Source organism: Jatropha curcas, chromosome 9, assembly GCF_041381405.1.
Source record: "Jatropha curcas cultivar XTBG-Jc1 chromosome 9, XTBG_Jcur_1.0, whole genome shotgun sequence".
Taxonomy (NCBI): domain Eukaryota; kingdom Viridiplantae; phylum Streptophyta; class Magnoliopsida; order Malpighiales; family Euphorbiaceae; genus Jatropha; species Jatropha curcas.
Genome location: NC_143159.1, coordinates 866,412 through 889,283, shown reverse-complemented (window position 1 = coordinate 889,283; position 22,872 = coordinate 866,412). Strand labels below are relative to the sequence as shown.

General features: G+C 36.9%; 2 protein-coding genes and 2 pseudogenes across 4 annotated transcripts; 1 reads left to right on the top strand and 3 right to left on the bottom strand.

Annotated features, from left to right (window-relative positions):
* Positions 1-127: 127 nt before the first annotated feature.
* LOC105635411 (ornithine decarboxylase) lies at positions 128-1,656 on the bottom strand. The gene has a single exon (XM_012218493.4). The coding sequence runs from the start codon at positions 1,427-1,429 to the stop codon at positions 182-184; it is 1,248 nt and encodes a 415-aa protein (XP_012073883.1). The 5' UTR covers positions 1,430-1,656; the 3' UTR covers positions 128-181.
* A 1,072-nt stretch (positions 1,657-2,728) lies between these two features.
* On the bottom strand, positions 2,729-4,279 carry LOC105635410 (F-box protein At2g26160-like; annotated as a pseudogene).
* Positions 4,280-4,568: 289 nt separating this feature from the next.
* On the bottom strand, positions 4,569-5,822 carry LOC149493412 (putative F-box protein At4g22660; annotated as a pseudogene).
* Positions 5,823-13,384: 7,562 nt separating this feature from the next.
* LOC105635281 (serine/threonine-protein kinase STY8) lies at positions 13,385-21,832 on the top strand. Of its 3 annotated transcripts, none has more exons than XM_020679778.3 (16): positions 13,385-13,838; positions 14,510-14,624; positions 15,647-15,741; positions 15,850-15,954; positions 16,690-16,744; positions 17,408-17,518; positions 17,777-17,827; positions 18,337-18,515; positions 18,594-18,701; positions 19,160-19,233; positions 19,314-19,489; positions 19,906-20,001; positions 20,866-20,946; positions 21,128-21,181; positions 21,280-21,414; positions 21,488-21,832. In XM_020679778.3, the coding sequence occupies exons 1-16, from the start codon at positions 13,651-13,653 to the stop codon at positions 21,566-21,568; spliced, it is 1,704 nt and encodes a 567-aa protein (XP_020535437.1). In that variant the 5' UTR covers positions 13,385-13,650; the 3' UTR covers positions 21,569-21,832. The 3 variants fall into 3 exon arrangements, with proteins under 3 accessions (XP_020535437.1, XP_037493592.1, XP_037493593.1); XM_037637664.2 differs by having other exon boundaries at positions 20,803-20,946; XM_037637665.2 differs by lacking the exon at positions 18,594-18,701 and having other exon boundaries at positions 20,803-20,946.
* The last annotated feature ends 1,040 nt before the right edge of the window (positions 21,833-22,872 follow it).

Here is a 22,872-nt window from a genome sequence, read left to right as displayed (position 1 = left end):
TTATTAATTATAAATTAATCCTAAAACAGGATTATATTCCATAATGGTGAACACAAAAGTTTAACCTTTGAAGGAAAAAAAGCATGTAATAAGAAGACGCTTACTGATAATAGGGTCTTGGATGATTTAAAAAAAAAAAAAAAAAAAAAAAAAAAGCAAATGTAAATTATGTAATGCAATGCTAGCTTGAACTGGAGTAAGCAAGATATGTGAGAATTGCTCCAGTCTTAAATCCATTGAAGTTGGACCCAGCAGCTACTGTATAAGCTCCCATATTGGGGAACACCAGCCAATCGTTAATCTGCAATTCCGGCAACTGGTGACCCTTCAAGACGGTGTCAAGCGCATCGCATGTGGGACCAAAAACAGTTGAGCTGTATCTCTTCAACCCTTTGCAGGTAGGATTTCCACGATTGGAAGCGCACGATAGAGGCGCGCACGTGACCGTTGCATGATCGTATAAGAGACAATTCATGGAACCGTAAATACCATCGTTGATCCAGTACTCTCTTAATTCGCCCCTAACACGTTTCCCGATAATGTTTGTGGCTAGTGTAAAAGCCGATTCTGCAAAGAACCGACCCGGCTCTGAAATTATTTTCAACTCCGGCTCGTTTGGAAAATAAGCTTGGAGAGCGGATCTGATTGCTACAGCCGCATCGTCAAATTGAAGGCCAGCTGTGAAGCCGCCGCCTATGTTAAGCACGTTCATTTTAGGCATGCCAAGCCTGGATGCAGCTTCAAACACAGTTTTTGCCGCTGCTACGGCTCCTCTATATGCGCGAGAATTTGTAGCGCCGCTTCCTATGTGGAAAGAAACTCCAACAACTTTGAGATGTGCAGCTTGGGCAGCTTGGAGAAGAGGCTTGACTTCTTCAGCGAGTGCCCCGTACTTAGGCCCCAGTGGACAACGAGCTCCACCATCATCCGGAGCCTTGATTCGGATCAATAAACCACATAGCGGGTGCCACTTTCTGATCTTGTCTAATTCATCTCGCGAGTCAAAAGTTGTTAGATTGACACCTACGCTAGCAGCGTATTGTATATGGGACTCTGCTTTGCAAGGGTTAGCATAAACGATTCGTTCTGGTGAAACTCCGAGGGATAAAACGGATTCAATCTCAGCCCGGCTCGCACAATCAAAGTTGGAGCCGAGAGACGCAAGTGTGCCTAGAAGAGCCCGGTCGGGGTTGCACTTGACGGCGTAGAAGGGACGAACCATGGGGAGGGCACGAGTCCATTTGTCCATGAGGGAAACGACCACTCCTAAATCAAGTACGTAAAAGGGTTCTTTGTCATTTTGTTTATTGAAAATGATGGATTGCATGAAATCAGTTAAACCATCTTTTGACAAATGGGTGACCCTCTTCCCCCTAACCCCTGGTGCACCCAGAATATTAGCCTGAAGGCTCCTGGTATTTGAGCCCATAGGGACGTCTCTCTCAATTCTCAAACGAAGATTGAGATGGGATTTGAAGCGAAAAGACTGGCATATAATAAAAGGGTTTGAGGGTAGAGATATACTGTAACTCAGAAAGGTATATATACAGAAAGAAAAGGCTGGCGGTAGGTAAGACGAAACCAATATTTTATGAAGCAAAAGTGTAAGTGGGTGAATTATTGAGTAACTTTTCAAGTCGAGAGAATCAGCATAATTTTCTTGTTGAAAATTATCAGTCAAATAATAAAAATGGTTTATGATTCGTTAAGCAGAGTTTTAGGTTGACCGGGGAAATTATGAAATTTTGATTAGTCTGGTTTTAGGTTGATTCAAACTGGATTGGTGGAATGTTCATATGATTCTAAGCGCGGGAGGTACGCGTAAATCCTATAGATGCAAAAGCTTCTAATCTCTCTATCGCATCGCATCTAACTTTCGGACGCATAATTTGATCATGACTTTAATCGAACGGCAGAGGCTACAGGATCACCACAAGAGAATATGTGCCCGTGCAAATAATGTACCTTCGTGTCTTTCCACAGCTTTTGGTCCTACGCTGACCAATGACTATCACCAAAGCTTCTCTTTTAAAAAAAAAAAAATTGCATTTTTTAATTATTTTAATATGGGTATAAAATATGCGGAAACCGTATATACCCACTAACTCTGAATTCCCTTTATAATTTTCAGCTTTGTGCATTTTTTTTAACATTTAAAAAGTACGACTAATTTTAGGACTATCCTCAAAATTTGTTGTCTTTCCAATTTTGGTTTTTTTTTTACAAATTGCTCTTAGTTGTTTTTTGTTAGTTTTTTGGCATAAAATCCCGAATTATATTATGACTTTACAGACTTACAGTCATTTTTCTTTCCTGGGTGGTTAAGTTTTTTTTAGTACAATTGAATTCACTTGCTCCTGTCCAAGCTGTACACCATCATTACTCCAATGTCACTGAGAAAACCTTATTTACTTTCTTGGTTGTGTTTTCTGATTAATTCCTTTTCTTGATTCTATAAATTTCATTTTCAGTTGGTTCTTGATTTGCTTACCATTTTGGATTGTTGGGTTGGACTCTATAGTCAGTGCATGCATTTTCTTGACCATAAACCAGATAGTGTGTATTCTGTATTTTGTTTGCTCATATCATTTGTCAGTTATAATTAATTAAGTTTTGTTTGGCTCAACTTACAATTAGAATACAAATACAAAAATTTACATATCTAAATTTAAATTTGTGCTTTGAATAATTAAATAAGATTTGAGTGCCATTTGTGCATTCAGTTACAATTTGGCTGGCAACAAGAAGTCCAATATTGACGACAACAACACGGAAAATATAAACAAAGAAAAAACTGACTCAGGGACTGATTGGAACCCAAACAGGAGGTGGCAAAATGAATATGGACCGATCACGACGGAAGCTTCTTTCTTCATAATAAAGGTTCCAGAGCTTTGATTGGATATGAAGGCAACCCTAGTCGCCTAACCAAGTCGAAAATAACAAAATCATGAACCTCCCACGGGTTACTATCGAAAACCTTCATTTTATCGTCTGTAAAATAGATGCAATTCCCTTTGAAATTGGCGTAATCTGAAGCAGAAATGGAATGAAAGCAATTCCACCCCAACAACAAGATCCTATCGCCCAAACTATGCAACTCTGACCAGATTGACGTACTCATGTCTAGCTTGTAAGCAACAAAATTACTAGTCTGATACTCGTAGCCAGGAACTCTATATTTCCTAAACCGACCAAGTAATAATAAATCTTCATTTAAAAGCCCTAAATACCATTGCTTGTATCCCATTTTTAGTGGGAAAGGAGGTGGATCAGCGAAATGGATGGTTGACACAGCATTTTCTGTATTACAAATTGAAACCCTGCCCTTGTCGTCAAAATGCAAAAAATTTACCTGCATAAAACATTATATCCCTGTAATGCGGAACCGGAGATGTTTCAGGAATGGTAGACCATGCTATATCTCCTGATCTACAGAAAGCTATATTTTCACCACTGCTCACGGTTCTATATATGGCCATGACCGTGAAATTGGTGACCGTCGAAGGATTTTCAGACACTATAGCTTTTCTGATATAAGATTACCTGATGCGAATTTTGTCGTTCCTGATAAAATAGTTGTTTTGGTTTCTTTAATTCTGATACGCTACTTCTGTTGGGAAATTAGTGAAGGTGGATAGCGGTGGAAGCTCAATTCTAGCTTTTGTTAAGGGATTTAATAAAAAATGTCAGGAGTATTTTCGACCATGGGAAGAACCGTAACATCGTTTTTCAAGGGTCAATGATGATTCGAGGAAGTAAGTCTCGCCGTTTGAAAGATTGTAGAAGCCACGGTAGTCCGGAAGGTTCTTGTGGTAAGGAAGACGAAGAAGATCGTGCGGCTTCTCGGTATAGCTGACCGCCATGATTTGCAAACAGCCCTAATTGAGAGGTAATCAACGTAGTTAGCTTGTATTTGGGTTATGGTCCGTAGCAATTCCGGTGGAAGCTCCGACCACATGGACATGGTTAATTACTTATTGCATTTGTTCGGTGTTTTGATAGATTATGATGATTAAATAGGGATTTTAATTCCTAGAGCTTCTGACCTGAAGTTCTTGGCTATATTATTGTTCTTTTGGCTTAACTTCCTGGTTTTTTCCATTTGTCATATCCATTGATTATGCCGACCCCTTATTCTAATCCAATAACATTGACTTTAACGTTATTTTTGGTAGAACATTATTTAGCTTTCATGTAGAACATTAATTTTGGAATTCTATCTTGATTTTTTAATGTAAATTTTTTTGCTTATAAATTAGAAACCTAAGGGAAGAAATTTAAATTTCTGATCGCACTTTTGTTTATTGGCTTTTTCAGATTTAAATATATAATTCATATTTGTTCTACTTCTCACTTCTCACACTGAAAAAAACCACCCATATCATACTTTATTAGCTATAAATAATTTAGTTTGTTCTTTTAAATTTTTATCACATTTTATTCCGTTTTATTCTCCTTACAAAATACTTCTATTAACAACTATTCATGGTTTCTTCAGAAAAAAAAATGTACAGAGCGATTAATTTTAACTTTATTAATTAATTTTATCATTGAATCAAATTTATTGGTGTTTAGTAGTCCATTTTATTATCACAAAGAACTTTTATTAACTATTCAATTACAAATTAGTTCTCATTTAGTGCTATTGTAGTCAGGCAAGGATCTGCTGTAGAAACTTCACAAATTAACATCATATCTACATAACATAGTTCAGGGGCTGATTGTAACCCAAAGAGGAGAGGTGGCAAAATGAACAATGATTGATCTCGATACATGCCACTTTCATAACAATAAATGCATGGAGAAGAATGCAATTCGATGGGATATGAAGACAACTCTAGTCGATTGACGCTTCCATCATCAAAGTTGAAAATGCCAAAGTCATGACCCTCTCATGGAAAATCGCTGCAACTCATAAAATTATCGTCTGTGAAATAGATACAGTTCCCTTTGGAATTCTCATAATTTGAGCTGATGGAATGAAAGCAATTCCAACCCAAGAACAAAATCCTGTTGCCCAAACTATCCAACTCTAACCAAATCGATTTGCTCGTATCTAACTTGTAAGCCACAAATTTATAAGTCCGGTAATCGTAGCTAGGAAGCTCAATTCTGGTTCTTGTTAAAGGATTTAAGAGAAAAATAGTTGGGGTTTCTTCAACCATAATTAACCAGCCATGGGATGATCCACAACAGCGCTTTTCAAAAGCTTCAGGCAATTCAAGACGATACGTTTTGTCGTTTGACATGCTGTAGAATCCACGGTGGTCTGGTTTGTTTAGATGGTTAGGAAGCAATAGAAATGGGAGTTGGCAAAGAAGATTGTTGTTGGGTCTCTTCTGTATAGCTGCGTACCAAGATTTGCAGACAGCTCGAGTGCAAACGTAATAATCAACATAGTTGGTATGTTTCTCGGCAATCACTTGAAGAAATTCCGGTGGAAGTTGAGCCCATAAAGACATTTTAATTTTCTTGTTTTTCTTGGGTTTGGCACCTAAGGTTACTGGGCTGTTTTAAAGAGGACAATGGCATCTGGTTCCTTAGCATTATCCTTGAGTTCTTAAATGTTTCTGCAAAAATATTACTATCAAGCATCAGCTTGCCTGCAACGGCACTCAACAAAGGACTACGATGGAGATGCCTTGACAAATATGCCTTGTAGCATCAAACGCCAAATGCCAAATTTTCTTGCGTCCTGCACGTCCTTTTACCCGGTCACTGTTCCAAGTTTTCCAACTATTAGGGATCAGCTCTGATACCAGTTGTTGGGCATCAGCTCTCATACCACTTGTTTGGCCCTTTCAATCAATTAAGAGAAAATTAACGCCGGCAGCGGAAAAGTAAAATTGTGACGCACAAAAATTTACGTGGTTCACCATCAACTATTTAGGGCTACGTCCATGGGACAAACTCCGAATATTTCTTCCACTATGAAAAATAGTAGGTACACAAAGAGAGTAATACAAAAATAGTGGCACATAAAATGTTTCCCAAAAACACCTCATAATAATTTCCTCACTATTTTTCTCTCCCCTCGTTTTAGGAAACCCTTCCTAAAACTAGATATCTCTCTCTACATTTTGTTTTCTCTCGTTTCTGCTGTGTGTTGTGTAGAGGTGCATCTGCCTCTATTTATAGGCGAGGATACGAGAGAAGTAATGTCACACACGGCTCTCCATTTATGTCATGGTTGGTTGCCAACCTTGGAATAACTTTCGCTGCCAACTTTGATTCCTTCTAAAAAAAAACGTGTGTTTTATTTTTTCAAATGTATGTGGGTCCCACATGTTGGAGGGACCCCACAACAATTCTCCCCCTCCCGACGATATGGTGGGATTCTCCATTCTTGGCGCTTTGACACACAGCTCAGACTTTTCCTTTTGCCTCAGTTGTTGACAGAGCAACACACTTCTGTAATCTTGACTGCCACGACACGACTTCCCCTGCAAATGTGATCGGATATCATGAAAATCCATTTCACTGCAGTCCAATGTTCCTTTCCAGGATTTGAAAGAAACCGACTCACTACTCCAACTGAGTGAGCAATATCTGGCCGTGTACAAACCATGGCATTCATCAATCTTCTAACTGCTGAAGCATATGGAATCTTTTTTTCTTCCTTCTCTCCATCCGTAGAAGGGCACTGTTTAAAGCTCAATTTAAAGTGATTAATAAGAGAATAACTAACCGCTTTAGCGTTTTCCATTCTAAACCTTTGAAGTACTCTCTCAATGTACTTCTCATGTGACAATCATAATTTCTTGGCTCTTCGATTCCTTGTAATCTTCATGCCAAGAATCTGCTTTGCTGGTCCCAAGCCTTTCATAGCAAAAGACTTACTTAGCTGTTTCTTCAAGCTATTAATTCTGACCAACAGTCACCATATCAACCACATAGAACAAAAACAATGTAGTCATCATCAGAGAATTTCTTCATAGAAACATAGTGATCTGAAGTAGTCTTTCTGTAGTCATGCTCCCCCATAACAGACTCAAACTTCTTGTACCACTGTCTCGGTGCATTCTTCAAGCCGTACAGGCTCTTCTTCAGTTTGCAAACACAATCCTCTTTTTCTACGAAACCCTCTGACTCCTCCATGTATATTTCTTCTTCCAAATCTCCATGTAAGAAGGTAGTTTTTCCATTCATTTGCTCGATTTCCAATTCAAAAACTAGCAGCCGTTCCGAGCACTTTTTGAATGGATGTCATTTCACAACCGTGAAAAGATCAAAATCAATACCCTTTCTTTGATTAAATCCTTTCACAACCAGTCTAGTTTTGAATCGTGGTTGGGAGCTGTGTTCTTCCTGCTTGATCCTGAACACCCACTTGTTCTTCAAAGCTTTCTTGCATTTAGGCAACTTCACCAGCTCAAATGTTTCATCCTCATGCAAGGACTTCATTTCATCTTGCATGGCTTCAATCCAGATCCTCTTGTGTTCATTTCTATAGCATCTTCAAAGCTTTTAGGTTCTCCCCCTTCAGTCGTCAGTACATACTCATTGACTGGATATCTAGTAGATGGTTGTCAGACTCTACTAGATCTTCTTAATGTTTGAGAACCTTCCGGTGCTGGTGGTTGAACATGAACACCATAATCTTCATCTGGTTCATTTTCATTAGGAACTTCTGGATTTTCTAATTCTGGCACTTGTTCTTATGGGACATTTTCTTCATCTCCAATTTGTCTGCGTTCTATTGGAGGGACTCTCTGTATGTCTGTTGAGTCTTCACTAGATCTTTTGGCACTCTGCTTCAATATCTTCAATAGTCTGATCTTCAACAAATACAGCTTCACGATTTCTGATAATCGTCTTCTGGATTGAGTTATAAAACATATAGCCACATTGGTCTTGGCTATAGCTAATGAATACACACCGTCTAGTCTTGACATCAAGCTTAGACCGTTCATCCTTCGGGGCATGTACGAAGGCTTTGCACCCAACACACCCGCAAATGATCATAGGAAACATCCTTTCCTAACCATACTCTCTCTGGAGTATCATACTGTAGAGGGAAACAGAGTGAACGGCGAACTATTGTGAGTAACACTTCACCCCAAATCTTTTAGACAACTTTGCATGTGAGAGTAAACATCTGACTCTCTCCATCAAAGTTTTGTTCATCCTCTCAGCGAAACCGTTCAGTTGCGGCGTCTTGAGTGGTGTTGTTTGATGTCGAATGCCATGCTTTTTACAGAAAGCATCAAACGACCCAGTGTATTCTCCACCATTATCTGTCCTGATACACTTCAGCTTCTTGCCTGTCTGTCTCTCAACCAGGTTTAGAAGATTTCAATGTGTATACCCAGGTCTTCCTAGAATGGCCATCGATAAATATCACAAAATATCGATTTTCACCATATGACATCGTCAATGGTCCACACAAATCTGAATGAATCAAATCTAATACATTCTTCATTCTAGAAGGAGGGGTAATCTTGAAAGTTACTCTGTTTAGCTTTCCCGCCATACAATCAGGACACTTGTCTATGTGAACTTCATCCGATCCAGGTAGTATGTTCCTTCTTGCCAAAGTTTTCTTACTCATGTGGCGTAGTCGTTTATGCCACAATTCAACTGTACTGTCATTCTCCGCTACACTCAAAGTGTCTTGGGAGAGTTTTCGCATGCATCATGTACAGTTTTCGATCTTTAGCTGCCACGAATGAACCTTTTGTGAGCTTCCACTGACCATTTCTGAAGGTGCTACAGAAACCTTCATCATCAAATCTACCAACCGAGATTTGGATGCATGCTCCAAAAGCCCATTCCTCATCAGTCTTGTCTTCCAGTTTAGTTCAACTAAACACAGACAAATGCATTTTGATTACCATAAGGAGATCTCTCATTTCTCCATATATGGTAATTCCCGCCATTTAGACTGATAATTTTGCTTGTCCATTTTGACTTGCGCAGAAAATCATCACCAACATAAACCGTATACGTGAACAATAGTATACGTGAATAGTGACCATGAATAGTAACAGTATACTCGAATAGTAACTGTATGTATGAACAGTAACTGTACACGTACATAGTACTATGCGTGAATAGTGCTGGGCTTACTTCAAACGGACGCAGCAACATAACGCCAATAGTACTGTTCAACATCAACTTTGAATTACTATTTAACTATTCATCACTAAGTCGATTCTGCAACGTCTTTCCGAGCGGACAACACCAATGAACTCGTCGTAATTTTCTCTTCGTCGTGTATATTTATTTTCAAAATATATCCACGGATCCGGTACCGCTATCTGACCGGCTGGACCTGTCAAAACTTTCGGCTTTGATACTACTTGTTAGGGATCAGCTCTGATACCAGTTGTTGGGCATCAGCTCTCATACCACTTGTTGGGCCCTTTCAATCAATTAAGAAAAAATTAACGCTGCCACTATGAAAAATAATAGGTACACAAAGAGAGTAATACAAAAATAGTGGCACACAACAAGCGTTTCCCAAGAATAGTAGGTACACGTGTGTTTTATTTTTTCAAATGTATGTGGGTCCCATATGTAGGAGGACCTCACAACAATCTCATGAGCCAAAATTCTTCTAAATATTCAGACATTTTGTGATTATTTTGAAGCAATTCAATTAAATTAATCCTACTGGATAGTCATGATTGTACATTAACAAATTGCCATGAGGAAAATGGAATTACATTGCAAGAGAGCAGGACAATGGCGGTAAATAGAAAATAGTAAGAGCATGCACGCGAAATAGGAGAATTTAATGAGGGGAATCTTTGTCTGAGTAGCTAAGTGATAGCAGTCATTCTTGTAAATAAATGTGTTCTGATACACTCCAATTCGTTCCTCACCTAATTTACTCTTCTTATTAAAGCTGTGCCCACCCTCCATCCTTTCACATTTACTGCTCCCAACTAACATTTACTTTAATTTAATTTATTCATAGCCAAAAATGCACTTAATCTTCATAAATAAACAACTAAAAGCTTACTACCCATTCAAACAAACGGAGCAAGAAATAAAAGAAAGGTTAGGTTCGTAGAGCAATGAAATTAACTGTGTAGAATTTTATTTTTAGTTTCATCAAATTATTTAATTTTTTTTACATTGAATTAATTGTCTCTTTATTTTTGTTGGTCAACATAAATTTTTGTTATAAAAAATAAAAAAAAGGTGAAATGATTAATATTTTTCTACAAAATTAACCATACGCCATCCTTGCAAAAGGTTCACTTCTCATCAACACCATCAGGAGTAATATATTATTCTTTCTATTTTAATAACAAAAAATATATATAGATAGAAAAAAAAAAATGATTGCAGATATATGAGCAATGAATATAGAGTATTTAGGCATTTGTTCTTACTTCTTACATAAAACTCAGAGTCGGAGAAGAATTTATCACGGTGACGTGCATGGCGTTTCAGTTAGCGTGAAATATGGGAATGGACACTTCATTGAAAAGACAATAAAAGCCTAGGCAGCTAGCTACTTGATTCTTGCATGTAAGGATAGTTTCGAAATCTAGAAATTCTTTTTACAACTGAAAAATAAAATTCAAAGAAATTGTAATTTTATAAGACGACTTCGGATTTAATAAATTAAAATATACTTTATCAGAAACGTCAATAATAAGCAGATGTGACAAAAATAAAATAAAATAAAATCAAGAACAGATTTGATTTGGAGAAAGAAAAAATCCCACACTCACTCACCTATAGATGGATCGATCTGGCTGCTTGTGCAGAGGAGAAGTAATCACAAGAAGCGACAGAAATGAAAGAACACTGAGATATTGGCACGGCTCAATCAAAGCTAAACCACCGTTAAATTGTACGCTTAACATCTCAAGCTTCAACCAGAGTTTTTGTCTGAGTGAACCGAGCCAACATCACAATGACACTTTCAAGCATATAAGAGTCTGAAGAAGAAGAAGAAGTAGTGTGTTTTTGACGTGAGAAGAATTGGGAATGTCTGGGTTGAAATTTAAAGAGGAAGAGAGAGAAAGAGATAGGTGGTTTAGCTTTAGCAGGTGCGCATTAAAAACCCTCGAGTACCAAGACCCGCATCAAGGACCAGAGCATTGAATGGCAACCCACGAGCTATGACTCCATAATATTCTCTATCTTAATTTCTCTCTTTCTCTCTCTCTCATTAGAGGACCATTATGGTGCAGGCCCCTCCCCTCCTCATTCTGTGTATATCTTTGTTTTTGACACAGTCGAACAAACCAGAAGAACAGACTGCAAAATTTTTTAATGAGGGAATCCCATAAGGTCATAACTCTTCTTCTCTCACTCTCAACTGCATCTTAATTACTACTTGCGGAATCTCATCTACTTAACGAGACCATTTTGTCCTTTTCTTACCATTTAGCTTTGCTTTCTGGCGTACTCCTAGTTTGGTATTGCTGCTTACCTATCTTTGATTTTTCATTTCTCATTTTTCAAACAGACAAATTAATGGAATTTAGCTGTTCCGGGATGCTTTGCTGTTTGGATTTGGGCCAATGCACACATCGCAGACCCTTTCTTTAACTATGTTCTCAGCCCTACCGTTGGGCTTTAACTACATAGACTATCTTTCTTATCGGACTCTTTATTTCGTCTTTTTTTGCTTTGGGCCCAACGGGACGCCCATTTTCTCATTCTTTATTGGGGTGGACCCACGCAGGGAGTTATGGTCCCATACTTATCAATATATATATATATATATATATATATATATATATTTAATATTGCCCCCTTATAAACTTCTTTCAATCCTTTACATTTTAAACTTTCAATGCAAATATATATATTTTACATTTTAAAAAATTCATTTAGAAATATATTTTTTTAGAATTTTGGTTTAGCTATATTCAAATCCATAGAGTGGAATTCATAAAATTTAAATCTTCTGTTTGTTTATATCAAACAAAAAAAATTTGAATTTGTAAATAAAATTTATAAAATTTTATGGAATTTATTTATCCCAAATAAGGGATATATATATATAAGTAGCATTATTTACCACAAAGTAATTCACATCTTAATCTTCTGAGGGCCGATTTGGTTTCGATTTAAAGCTGGCAGCCCACAAGTTTAGCCTAACGTTTCAAAACTATACAGCTTTTGGGTCACCAAATGCACAAAGGTGATGAGAGTCATCTTCGCTGAAAGGCTTTCAATTTTGGGCTTTAATGGTTTCAGTGGAATCCTAAAATGAAAGGCCCAAAAATATTATCATGGGCATTTGACCATTTCCTGGTTTGCCGGATGGAAAGGTCACTAATTAGTAATTCCTCCAAGGTTTTAGTGTTGCTTCCGTCTAATGAGTAATGACGCATACTAGTCGAGATTAGACGACCATGATGGGAAAGTTGGAGTGCGGGTGAATTTACAGCATCGTACTATGAGGTCTAATCTAATCATTCTTTTTGGACCGCCCAAAAGCCTACTACTACTGGGCCCCGCGAATCCATAGAAAAAGTGGGGTCAACGTCTGCAGTGAGGGATCACCATCTCGTTTCCATATAGGCTAACTTCCTGGAGTGGGCACAGCATCTTTCTCACCCATCACGGCTACATGTACTTCAAATGAAGTAAGTGAAAGTACAAATTGGTGTCCGCAACTAATACATTGCATTGCTCTGCTCAGTATGGCTCTCCATGTGCCGCTACTTCTCGCTCTAGTCAACCATTGATTACAAATTATTTTAAGCCAATAATTGCAATAATTTGAATCTTTCTAGAATATCACATCTTTGAGAAGCCAATTAATTAAAAATGGCGGTGTGCGTAACATCCCTTCCTATGGAGAAGGAGATTCACCGAGTCAGCCGGCTTGGAAAGCAACCAAGAGCCAGATTCAAGTCCATGAGATTGAGAAATAATATGACAAAATGGATATTTTAACTGCTAAATTCCCATAATAGAGAAAGCATTTTAATCCGAATTGGTGGATAATATTAATATGTGTGTTTAAGTTAAAGTGGAAAAATGAGAAAACAGAGCAAAACTATTGGCCAGGAGTGAAGGTGCCTAATAATATCAGCAGATCATCTATTCTAATGGATAAATTCCTTTTATAATGGCATATCTTTTGTTTTTTTTTTTAATTAATTAGGTGATCGCATGAATATAAATAATACGATAGGGTGACGTTTCTTTTAATTTATCAAATTAATAAAAAATTTTGCGATGGAGATTTGAGAGCAGTCGAGGTATCGCACTCTTGAGGACAAATATTCTTTTGTTTTTAATTGTTATGATTATATGGATAAATAAGGATACGCGGTGATATAAGCAAAGCAAGAAAGCATGGATAGAATCCACGTAGATACGCGCTTGTGGGTGCGCATTACACTATTATTTAACGTTCTTCTCGAAAATTAATCCCATTTGTTTTTCTTTGTATAATATGGGCAGAAGAAGAGGAGAGAGGGACTGGGAAACAAAAATAGAGTTGAGGGAAAAAAGAAAAAGGCGCCTTTCTAAAACCAAAAATTTAATTTTCTCTTGTCCATGCAACGATAGATACTAAAATTTGCTGTGTCGTTTAGTTGTTAAAAACTAGCTGATTCACGTCAACTGTGCTTCTGGAGTGATCAGTTGATCACTGCTACAGTAATACTCTTCTTTAACCATTTGCAGAGCAACCTGAACGCTGTTCTTTTTTTTTTTTTTTGGATGGGAGATACGGAGAGTTGCAGTAGCAGAGCAGTGGACTTTGTACCGCGTCAGAGTCGAAGCTGGAGGCAAAAGGTTGAGGTATACAACCAAGTCCTTCGTCGACTCAAGGACTCGAATGAGGAAGAGGCCTTGCTTCCTGGCTTTGAAGACGAGCTATGGGCTCATTTTTGTAGACTTCCAACTAGGTAATCCAAACTCTAGCCTTCCTGTGATTCAATTCTGTTTCGTTTGTTTAGGATAGTAAGGAAAACTGAGAGCAGAAGTGATTATGGTTTTCGAGAAGAGAGTGCGGAATACTGGAATGGACGAAGAAGAAATCAGAAATTTGATAATTTAGAATTTTGTTTTCATGCAAAAACAACATAAAAAATGGTACAATAATTGATTGTATCAGTAGATTATTAACATACTTATTCTTTCTTCTCTTGGTTTGGAGAGGAGATGCCTGGAATTATGAGGATTCTATTTCTTTCTCTCTCTCTCTCTCTCTTTTTCCCGGTATGATGGTTTCTTCCTTTCCAAACAGAGCATAATTGCATATTTTGTTCCTTGATCCTTTGATTTTCTCGCAGTAATAAGCCTGGCATTTGATATTTGGTAGATACAATTTGTTAATAACGGTTAGGTTTCGTCTCCACTCAATAAGTCCATGTCTTTTGGATTCTTTTGCCTTCCTTGGTCCAATGAGAGCAGCGGATCGGGCCTTTCCTTTTATTTAATCATCACTTTCATTTTCAGTTAATCGTAAACACTTGATTGGCCAGACAAGTATTCATGATAGTTGTAAATTCGTAATTTAGATTGTTTAGTTTCTTTGCTGGTGGTGTATACAGTTATCTGATTGCTTATTTTTCAGGTACGCACTGGATGTGAATGCGGAGAGGGCACAGGATGTACTTATGCATAAAAGATTACTTAAACAGGCACATGATCCTGTTACTAGGCCTGCAGTTGGAGTCCGCCTTGTGCAGGTAAGGATGCAAGAATTCAGATATTGATTCCTTGGGGACGTTTGGTATTGGCTTTTGATACTTTCCTTTTGGCTTATGCAGTATTCTTCTAGATTCTACGCGAGTTTATATATTATTTTATACTCAATTATTGATAGAGTGGTTGTGCCTCAATACTGTTATTTATGTGATAAAATATTTTGGACGATTTGCCTTATATTAACAATAAGAATAATAATAACGTTACAGGCTTGTTCTTTCAATTGGTAGATATCTACTTGTTTTCTTGTTATGAGGGATGAAGCTTATTTCTGACTTGTTCACAATTTTTGAAGATTAAGTCCTTGAGCCATCTATGGATTCAATCTATGGGTTCCTTTCCCATCATTAGTTGGCCCTTGGGAGTGGGTCGGTGGAAGCTGACTGGAAATTTGGAATAGATATTTAAATTTTAATCCTCCCAAACTGTAAGTGGTGAATGAACTTACCAAGAAGATATTTTCTTGCACAATTGACTTGAAGAAAAGAAAAATGGAAATTCATGGTAGAATCTTAGCTCATGTTGCAAAAACTTGCAATGGATAACCTAGTCTATTCATAATTTGCCAGGCAAATTCATGTCAACTTTCATAAACCTTTGCTCCTTGCTTGACAAAACTAGTTTCTTTGCAGTTTTTGTATCTCTAAATTTCTTTTCATGTTATTAGAGTTTTTCAAATGAAAGTGTGGCAATCATGAACACAGCTGATCTATTGACCTGAAAACTTGGTGGCTGTTCCTAAAATTTCTTTTTTGGTTGATGTTAATAATTTGATTATGTATTAGCCAGTTGATTTCCCTTTTTTATCCCCATCTTTATTTCAAGCTCATATGGATCCTAAAGTGGGATTTGTCATTTGCTATTAGCATCTATTTACCTTTTTGCTAATTCATATGATGTTAGTTATATATGTTACCTTTCTAGTGCTATTTATCACATTCTGATTTAGGCTTGAAAATTTTTTGCTTGGCAAAATGCATCGTCGCATTTATCTATTATGCAGGTTCGTTCTATCTGTGATGATTGTGTTGACTCAATTCATTCACAACACTCAAGAAAAGTGGAACTTCAATGCTCTAATCATCTGAGCAAGCAGAGGCATGGACTTAAAAATATTATTTTGGGTTTAATTTTCTCAATGGAAATGATCAACTGATGGATAACGTACAATTTTTTTTTTTTTTTGCCTCTTTCTCTCGTTCTTAGCATTCTTCCACCACCACCAGCCTTTGGTTCATTGCCTGAGCTTGAACATGTATGTGAAGCTCGGGATAAGGATGCCACCATGATTGCCAGTCCAGTTTATACTCGGTAATAGTTCTGAAAGTTCTCTTCTGACTGTTAACTCAAAATAATCTTGCTGTCGTTTCAAAGTCATTACTGCTTTACCCCGATTAGGCTTTCATGCACATAGAATTTCCATATTTCATGCAAAAAATTTGTATCGCCTCCAACAGATGTAGATGATTAATTGAAGTCCATGAGAAATCTGATTAGAAATATCAAATGTCTTCCTGGTTTGTAGGTATTTACCTGCTGGTGAAAAAGGGATTTGCAGCCTCATCATAATGTTTTCTCATATTGATCATTTGGGGAATTAAATGGCAGAACATGAAAGTTCCCAGAGTTCTGTATAGTTATGAGCAGTTGGCATGTTTTATCTGTTGATTTCCTTATGCTAATATTTACTGCACAAAAATGAAAATGTCAAACTTTGGTCTACAATTTATTGTTGACAGTGTTTTCTATTCCGATATTTTATTATTGGGATAAATGCTCAGCTGCTTTTTGTTTTTATTGATATAGAAAATTTATAAAAATTTTCTTGATTTTATAGGATGTAGATTGTGTTGTTTTGTTCTTAATTGTTTTTGATTGTATTAATCCTGTTGTTTCTTTGAATAATGAACTATTCTTGTATCCATCCTGTTTTTAGTGCATAAAACTTTAGGGTTATGTCTTTAGCAATAAAATATTGCTATTAATTTCTGGAAGTTGCTCATATTCTAAGTAAGATAATACTGCTATGTTTCTATGCTTCTGTAGGCTGATGCATGAAATTACAATTTCGACTAATGATAAACCAAAACTTCTAAGTCAGGTAGCTGATATATACTTTTAATTATCTTAGCTGGTTTCTTAATCATTTATGGATGCATCTTTGTTGCGTTCATCTTGAGTGAGCACATTCTTGATATTCAGTTATCACTGTTGCAGGCAAGTATTTATCTGACTCTTGGTGTAGTATTGCCTATTTGGACATGCTTTGCATATAGACACAGGAATAGACTTTGAGCTTTTTGGAGCATTTGACCTCAGATTTGAATTTTTGAACAAGGACTATGCAGCGCAAGTTTTTCCATTCATCTTCAGCTTTTACTTCCTTTAACTCCATTTGAGAGCATCTTCTTTTGAATTCTCATGTTATCCATTATGCTAAATATCTATCTTGCACCGTGGGTGCTTTTATCATTTGCTTTTTCTTGAGTTCCAAAATTGTTGCTTATGTCCTTCACTTCTGATTTTAGAAGTCTTCTTATAATCTGATAGAATCCACCTCAAAAGTCAAAAATGGGTTTCCATACTGTCTCTTCATTTATGATCTGCCATTCTTCTCTAAAATGACCTGCACTGGTTGCATATCTACCTGCAATTTTCACCTGTTAGAGAATATAATTGATCATTTGATCTGCTGCAAAAACTCTTATAGTATACTATTGTGAAGTTTTATGTTAATAATCGACCCCTATTTTTGTATTTTCAGTTGACTTCCTTGCTGTCTGAGATTGGTTTGAACATTACAGAAGCACATGCTTTTTCCACAATAGATGGCTACTCCTTGGATGTGTTTGTTGTTGATAATTGGGCACATCAGGTATTGTTGCCCCCTCCTCTGTTTTCCACCCATAGTCATTAGTGATATTCACATGGTTTGCTAAATTTTAGTAAAACTTTTATACATGCATTGCAGCAAATCAGTGCAAGTCAGATATTTTCTTTAAAGATTTAATCAGTTTAATCTCTTAATTTTAAAGATAGTTAAAATTGCTGAAGCCAAATTCTAATATAGATCCCTCTCTCTCTTCACATAATGATTGACTTCTTTGCTTCCATTCATATTTGTGATGGACAGGAGATTGAGCAGCTGGGGAATGTGCTGCTAAGGGAAATTCAAAAATTTGAGGTAGTCATTCTTCATGCTACTTGTCTGTTGCAGCTTAAAATAGATATTAGATTGTAAGAGATATTCTGATTGGGAAAAATAATGCTCTTCTTATTTTTCTAAATGTGTTTGCATTAAAATATTTCATGGGAAATCATGCTGTGTTTCTGCTCATTTTTCACTGCAATAAGTGCCAGAATAAAATGACTAGACTAGAAAAGAAAAGGACTATTTAATGTATTGGGGAACTGAATATAAGATGTTGCAACCTTGTAGCTGTTGCCATCCTTATTTGTCCAACTGCAAAGTTATTACCAACTTTGTCTTTCACTTTAGGCCTCCTCATTTAATCAGACTGATTTTATTAAGAATAAAACTGGAAACAGTTGCTATGTATAGAACTCTGGCATGTTATGGTTCACTGTTCTTTTCATATTGTAATGTTAATATATGGTAAATGAGCAATAGTAATTATGGTGAAGATTTTAGTGGTGCATCTGTTTATACTTGATAATTGAGGTGCAATGCAGAAGAGTACTCTCTCGAAATCCAATGTCATCTATCCTGTTCTGGAGCAAGAGCAGAAGGGGATGATCAATTTTATCTCTAATCATGTCATTGTACCTGCTGACCAAACAGATGTCTGGGAAATTGACGTGGGCCTGCTGAAATATGAAAACAAAATTGCATCAGGATCCTATGGAGATCTGTAAGCTCTCATAATGTAATATAATCATCATCAGCTTTGTATCAGTGTGTGTTAAATAATATGATTTAACTGGAACAGGTATAAGGGTACATTTTGTAGTCAAGATGTTGCTATTAAAGTTTTTAGGACTGAGCATCTAAATGATAAATTGAGAAGGGAATTCGCTCAAGAAATCTTTATCATGAGGTTGGTTAAGTATAAAATTTTAATTTCTGCCGACTCTTGTTTCATCATTGTGACCTCCCTTATCCGCTTCTTCTTTGTCTATGTTTTATACACCTGGATATTGCTCATATGGATTCCCATGTCATCTGTAAAAGAAATTAGAGCCTTATCGGACACAAATGTAACACATGCAATGTTTACATAGTATCAAGTTAAGTAATATCATGTATAAACTGGATCTATAACTAATTCCTAGTTCTTTTATCTTTAGAATGTGACTACTGCATGCAATTATTTTTTGCACCACAACCGAAGGCCAAATGTCTTTAACATTGTTTGCATTTTCTGATGCCATTTGCTTTTAATATGCTAGATTGATTCCCTTGGGGATCCTTGGAAAATATATGCTGCCATCTTCATGCTTCTGTAGCTGTTAGGAATTTCATGTTCTTTGCCTTTACACTGATTTGAATACACAGGAGAGTTCGGCACAAAAATGTTGTTCAATTTATTGGTGCATGTACCAGACCTCCAAGCCTGTGCATTGTGACAGGTAAATTTGATGTGTATACCTTTTTTATTGAACATGAATAAATTTAGTATGTTGAATTCAAGCTTTGTTTTCCTGCTCAGAATTTATGCATGGTGGAAGCATGTTTGACTTCCTGCATAAGCAAAAGCAAAGTTTTAATTTCCAGTCCTTACTCAGAGTAGCAATTGACGTTTCCAAAGGAATGAACTACTTGCACCGGAATAATATAATACACAGAGACCTGAAAGCTGCCAATCTCTTGATGGATGAAAATGGAGTAAGTGATTCACTTTTACAGCATTTATTTTGCTCTCTAATTTAGTTTTCTTGTTCTTATTCTTGTTCTCCTGAGCTCTGAAACTGCGTACTCCATTTTCTGGTGGTTACATGTTTGTCTTGCCATGGAAAGTCCAAAATTCATTTCATAAAGGGTAAAGAATTTGAATTAGTGTTGTTATCTTCGCAATGCTATTCTGTACTTTAAGGACAATGTTAAGAATATTTTTCTGTACTTGTTTGTTCCCAAAGCCTTTATCTTACCATATAATCATAGATTAGGGTCAAGTCTCACATGACTGATTAATTTCTTTTTCATTTCATATTGTAGTTCTTTTGTAATAACTTATGATATCTATACCAAGCTATTGCCCTGAACTTGGCCTATCTTACAATTCCAAATGTCTTGGCTAACAGGTTGTGAAGCTTGCTGATTTTGGAATTGCTAGAGTGCAAGATCAGTCTGGCGTGATGACAGCTGAAACTGGAACGTATCGCTGGATGGCTCCAGAGGTTGGTGTTCTGTGAGTGCTGATTTATGAATATCAACCATCTCCTTTTTCTTTATTATCTTTGAGGGGAGACCATCATGTTTCCTTGATTGCAAGCTTATTGCTAAATGTCAAATTGTTATATAGGAAGCTATAGTGATGCCAAAGAATGTGAAAAAAACATTCTGGTTCCTGCCCCAACTCTCTTTTGCATCAAGTATGATGGCTATTTAAGAAATGATTTCTGTGACAAAAAAATTAGTCTCAAAAAGAAAATTAAAGGAGAATGACAATACAAAGGAAACTCTGATTCTGGTCTTCCGAGAAATGAATTCAGGACCACTAAACTACATTTATATTGAGTTTTTTAATGTTTTACTATGTTGAGGATTAGAGAAATCTCGATGGGGAATGGTGCAAAATGGGAGAATATAACAATTAGACGGTTAAGGCCACTGGTATGGTTAGTGTATTTATAGTGGGGGTACTGAATCTTGGGTTTGTAATTTAACAAAGGTTGGGCTGAACAACTAAAGTCAGGACAGCAGAATTCAACTGCTTCCAGAAATACCCAAATTGTTTTGTTATTTGCTGGAGTTAGATTTAAGAATGAGTTGGTCATGGAAGTGTCTCAAGGAGTTTGATTCCTTGACCTCATTGGATAATGCCTTCAGTGGATTCTGTGTATAGGATACCTGCGAATCATGAATGTGAAAGTAAAATTTTTTAAAACTTTACAGTAGCAGGCTCTGTAAACTTCAAGTTATTCTGAATACAATGAATAGTGTGATGATGAATATCAACTAATGTTTTGTGCCTTTAGGTTGCTTCATCCCAGCTCTCTAATGCCTGTAACCTGTTTATTTGGTGTTTGATGCATATAAAGGTTATTGAGCATAAGCCGTATGATCATAAAGTTGATGTTTTCAGCTTCAGCGTTGTGCTGTGGGAGCTGCTTACAGGAAAGGTGATACTGCAGGATACTGTGTTTTTATGGAAATCATGATCTATTCTTTTTCCATGGAGAGATTTTTTTTTCCTCCAAGTTATGATATTTATTTATCTTTAAGTTCTAATTCACCATTTCTCAGATTTCATGTCAATAAATAAATATATATATCTATATGTATTTGTGATTTATATGCCAGCTTCCATATGAGCACTTAACTCCATTACAAGCAGCAGTTGGTGTAGTCCAGCAGGTATTCCTCAATAATGTTTTTCGAAAAATCAGTAATCACGCTATCAATGTTGCTTGTTGGATATATACCAGTAATGAAAGTAACAATTGTCATTTCAGGGTCTGAGGCCTTCAATCCCAAAGCATACTCATTACAAATTGGTGGAACTTCTGGAGAGATGCTGGCAGCAAGAACCGTCTTTGAGACCTGAATTCTCTGAAATTTTAGAACTGCTACATCAGTTGGCCAGGATGGTATGGAAAATTCTGAGAATTTCCCATTTACTTCTACTTTTGTATTTAGAAAGATTAACTGATTTTATAACAGGTAGCAGAGGAAAAGGAAGACAGGAAGGAACATAAATCATCTAGAAGAGCTGTAAAAGCAATGAGGCGGGGAAGACATTGAAGCAATAGGAAGTAGGAATGTTGTATATGAGATTGCAAAGCTTTCCGTTCAACATTTTGATAAGGTCCATTTAGAAGTCTGTTCTTGAGAAACTACAATGTAAACACTATACGCATATATAGACCATAACTAAGCCCTTATGTCACCTACTGTTGAAGTGGAATTATTAGTTGCACAGTTGCTGACCAAACAGCTTAGCTTAGTCAAATCAGTTGTAATATCAGTCGGATACAGAAATGGGAAGCCAGAGAATTAAGAGTTTTATGTTTCTCCTTTCTAGTCCTCTGTTTCCCCTCTAGAGGAGATTGATACAAAGAAAGTGTAGTTTCCATTCCTTCAAACCGTAGGACTTCCTCCACCTGAACAACTGTCAGATTGTTCGAATTGAAAGGCTGGATAGCTATTCAAATTAGTTTAGGCTCGATCAGGTCGAGAATGAAAATTGACGTGGAGGCTATTCAAATTATTTTACTGATTCAGTAGCGAGATTAACTGAATCGTAGGTCTTTTTTTTAACGACTATCTGTCGTTCACGGTCGTTTCTAATGGCAGGGGAGTTCTTTCCAAGTGGATAGCGGGGAAATTTCCATCTGAACTTTACCTATGTCCACAGACAAGAATGATATAGAACAAAATTTCACACTTGTAATTTGAGCTGTTGAGCTTCAAATTCATCGCCACGCAGATTCAATGTCGGAGCAACGACCAGCTGTATGTAGGTTCACTGGAGCAGAAATAGCCAGCAAAACTTCCATCGGAATATGATTAGTTTGAGCTTGACAAGGAGTTAAATTACAAATGTTAAAGCTAATCAATCTTATTCTAGCTCCCTTGTCATCGGACGACAACGACAAACGACTGAAGAACACCAGTCATCTTCTTAAATAATCAGTCCCTTTTTTTTTTTTTCACCCGTCGTTTGATAAACAAGTTAGTCAGTCGTTTCCTAGAGCCCGGAGGACGATGAAAAAAGCCAGAACGAATTAAAACTGCAACTGCCGGCACAGCGGCTTCATCTAAAACATGGGTCCAATCCAATTGGTCTTGATAGAGTCCCTCGAGAAAAGAGTTAATGTTCTAGGCCCATAGGCCCACAGCTGATGAATCGAATGTCAGCCAACATGTCGTACGGTGACAGCGACAAATGGCTTGCAAAAATCCCGCTCAATTATCTGTCGCTTAATCTAAAGAAATCAAACTACCAGAAGAAATAAAAACAGCAATTAGGACTTAACCGAATAAATTGGCCCAATCCAATGGTTGTCGTTATAGTGGAAAACTCCAACCCAGATCTATCTAATCAC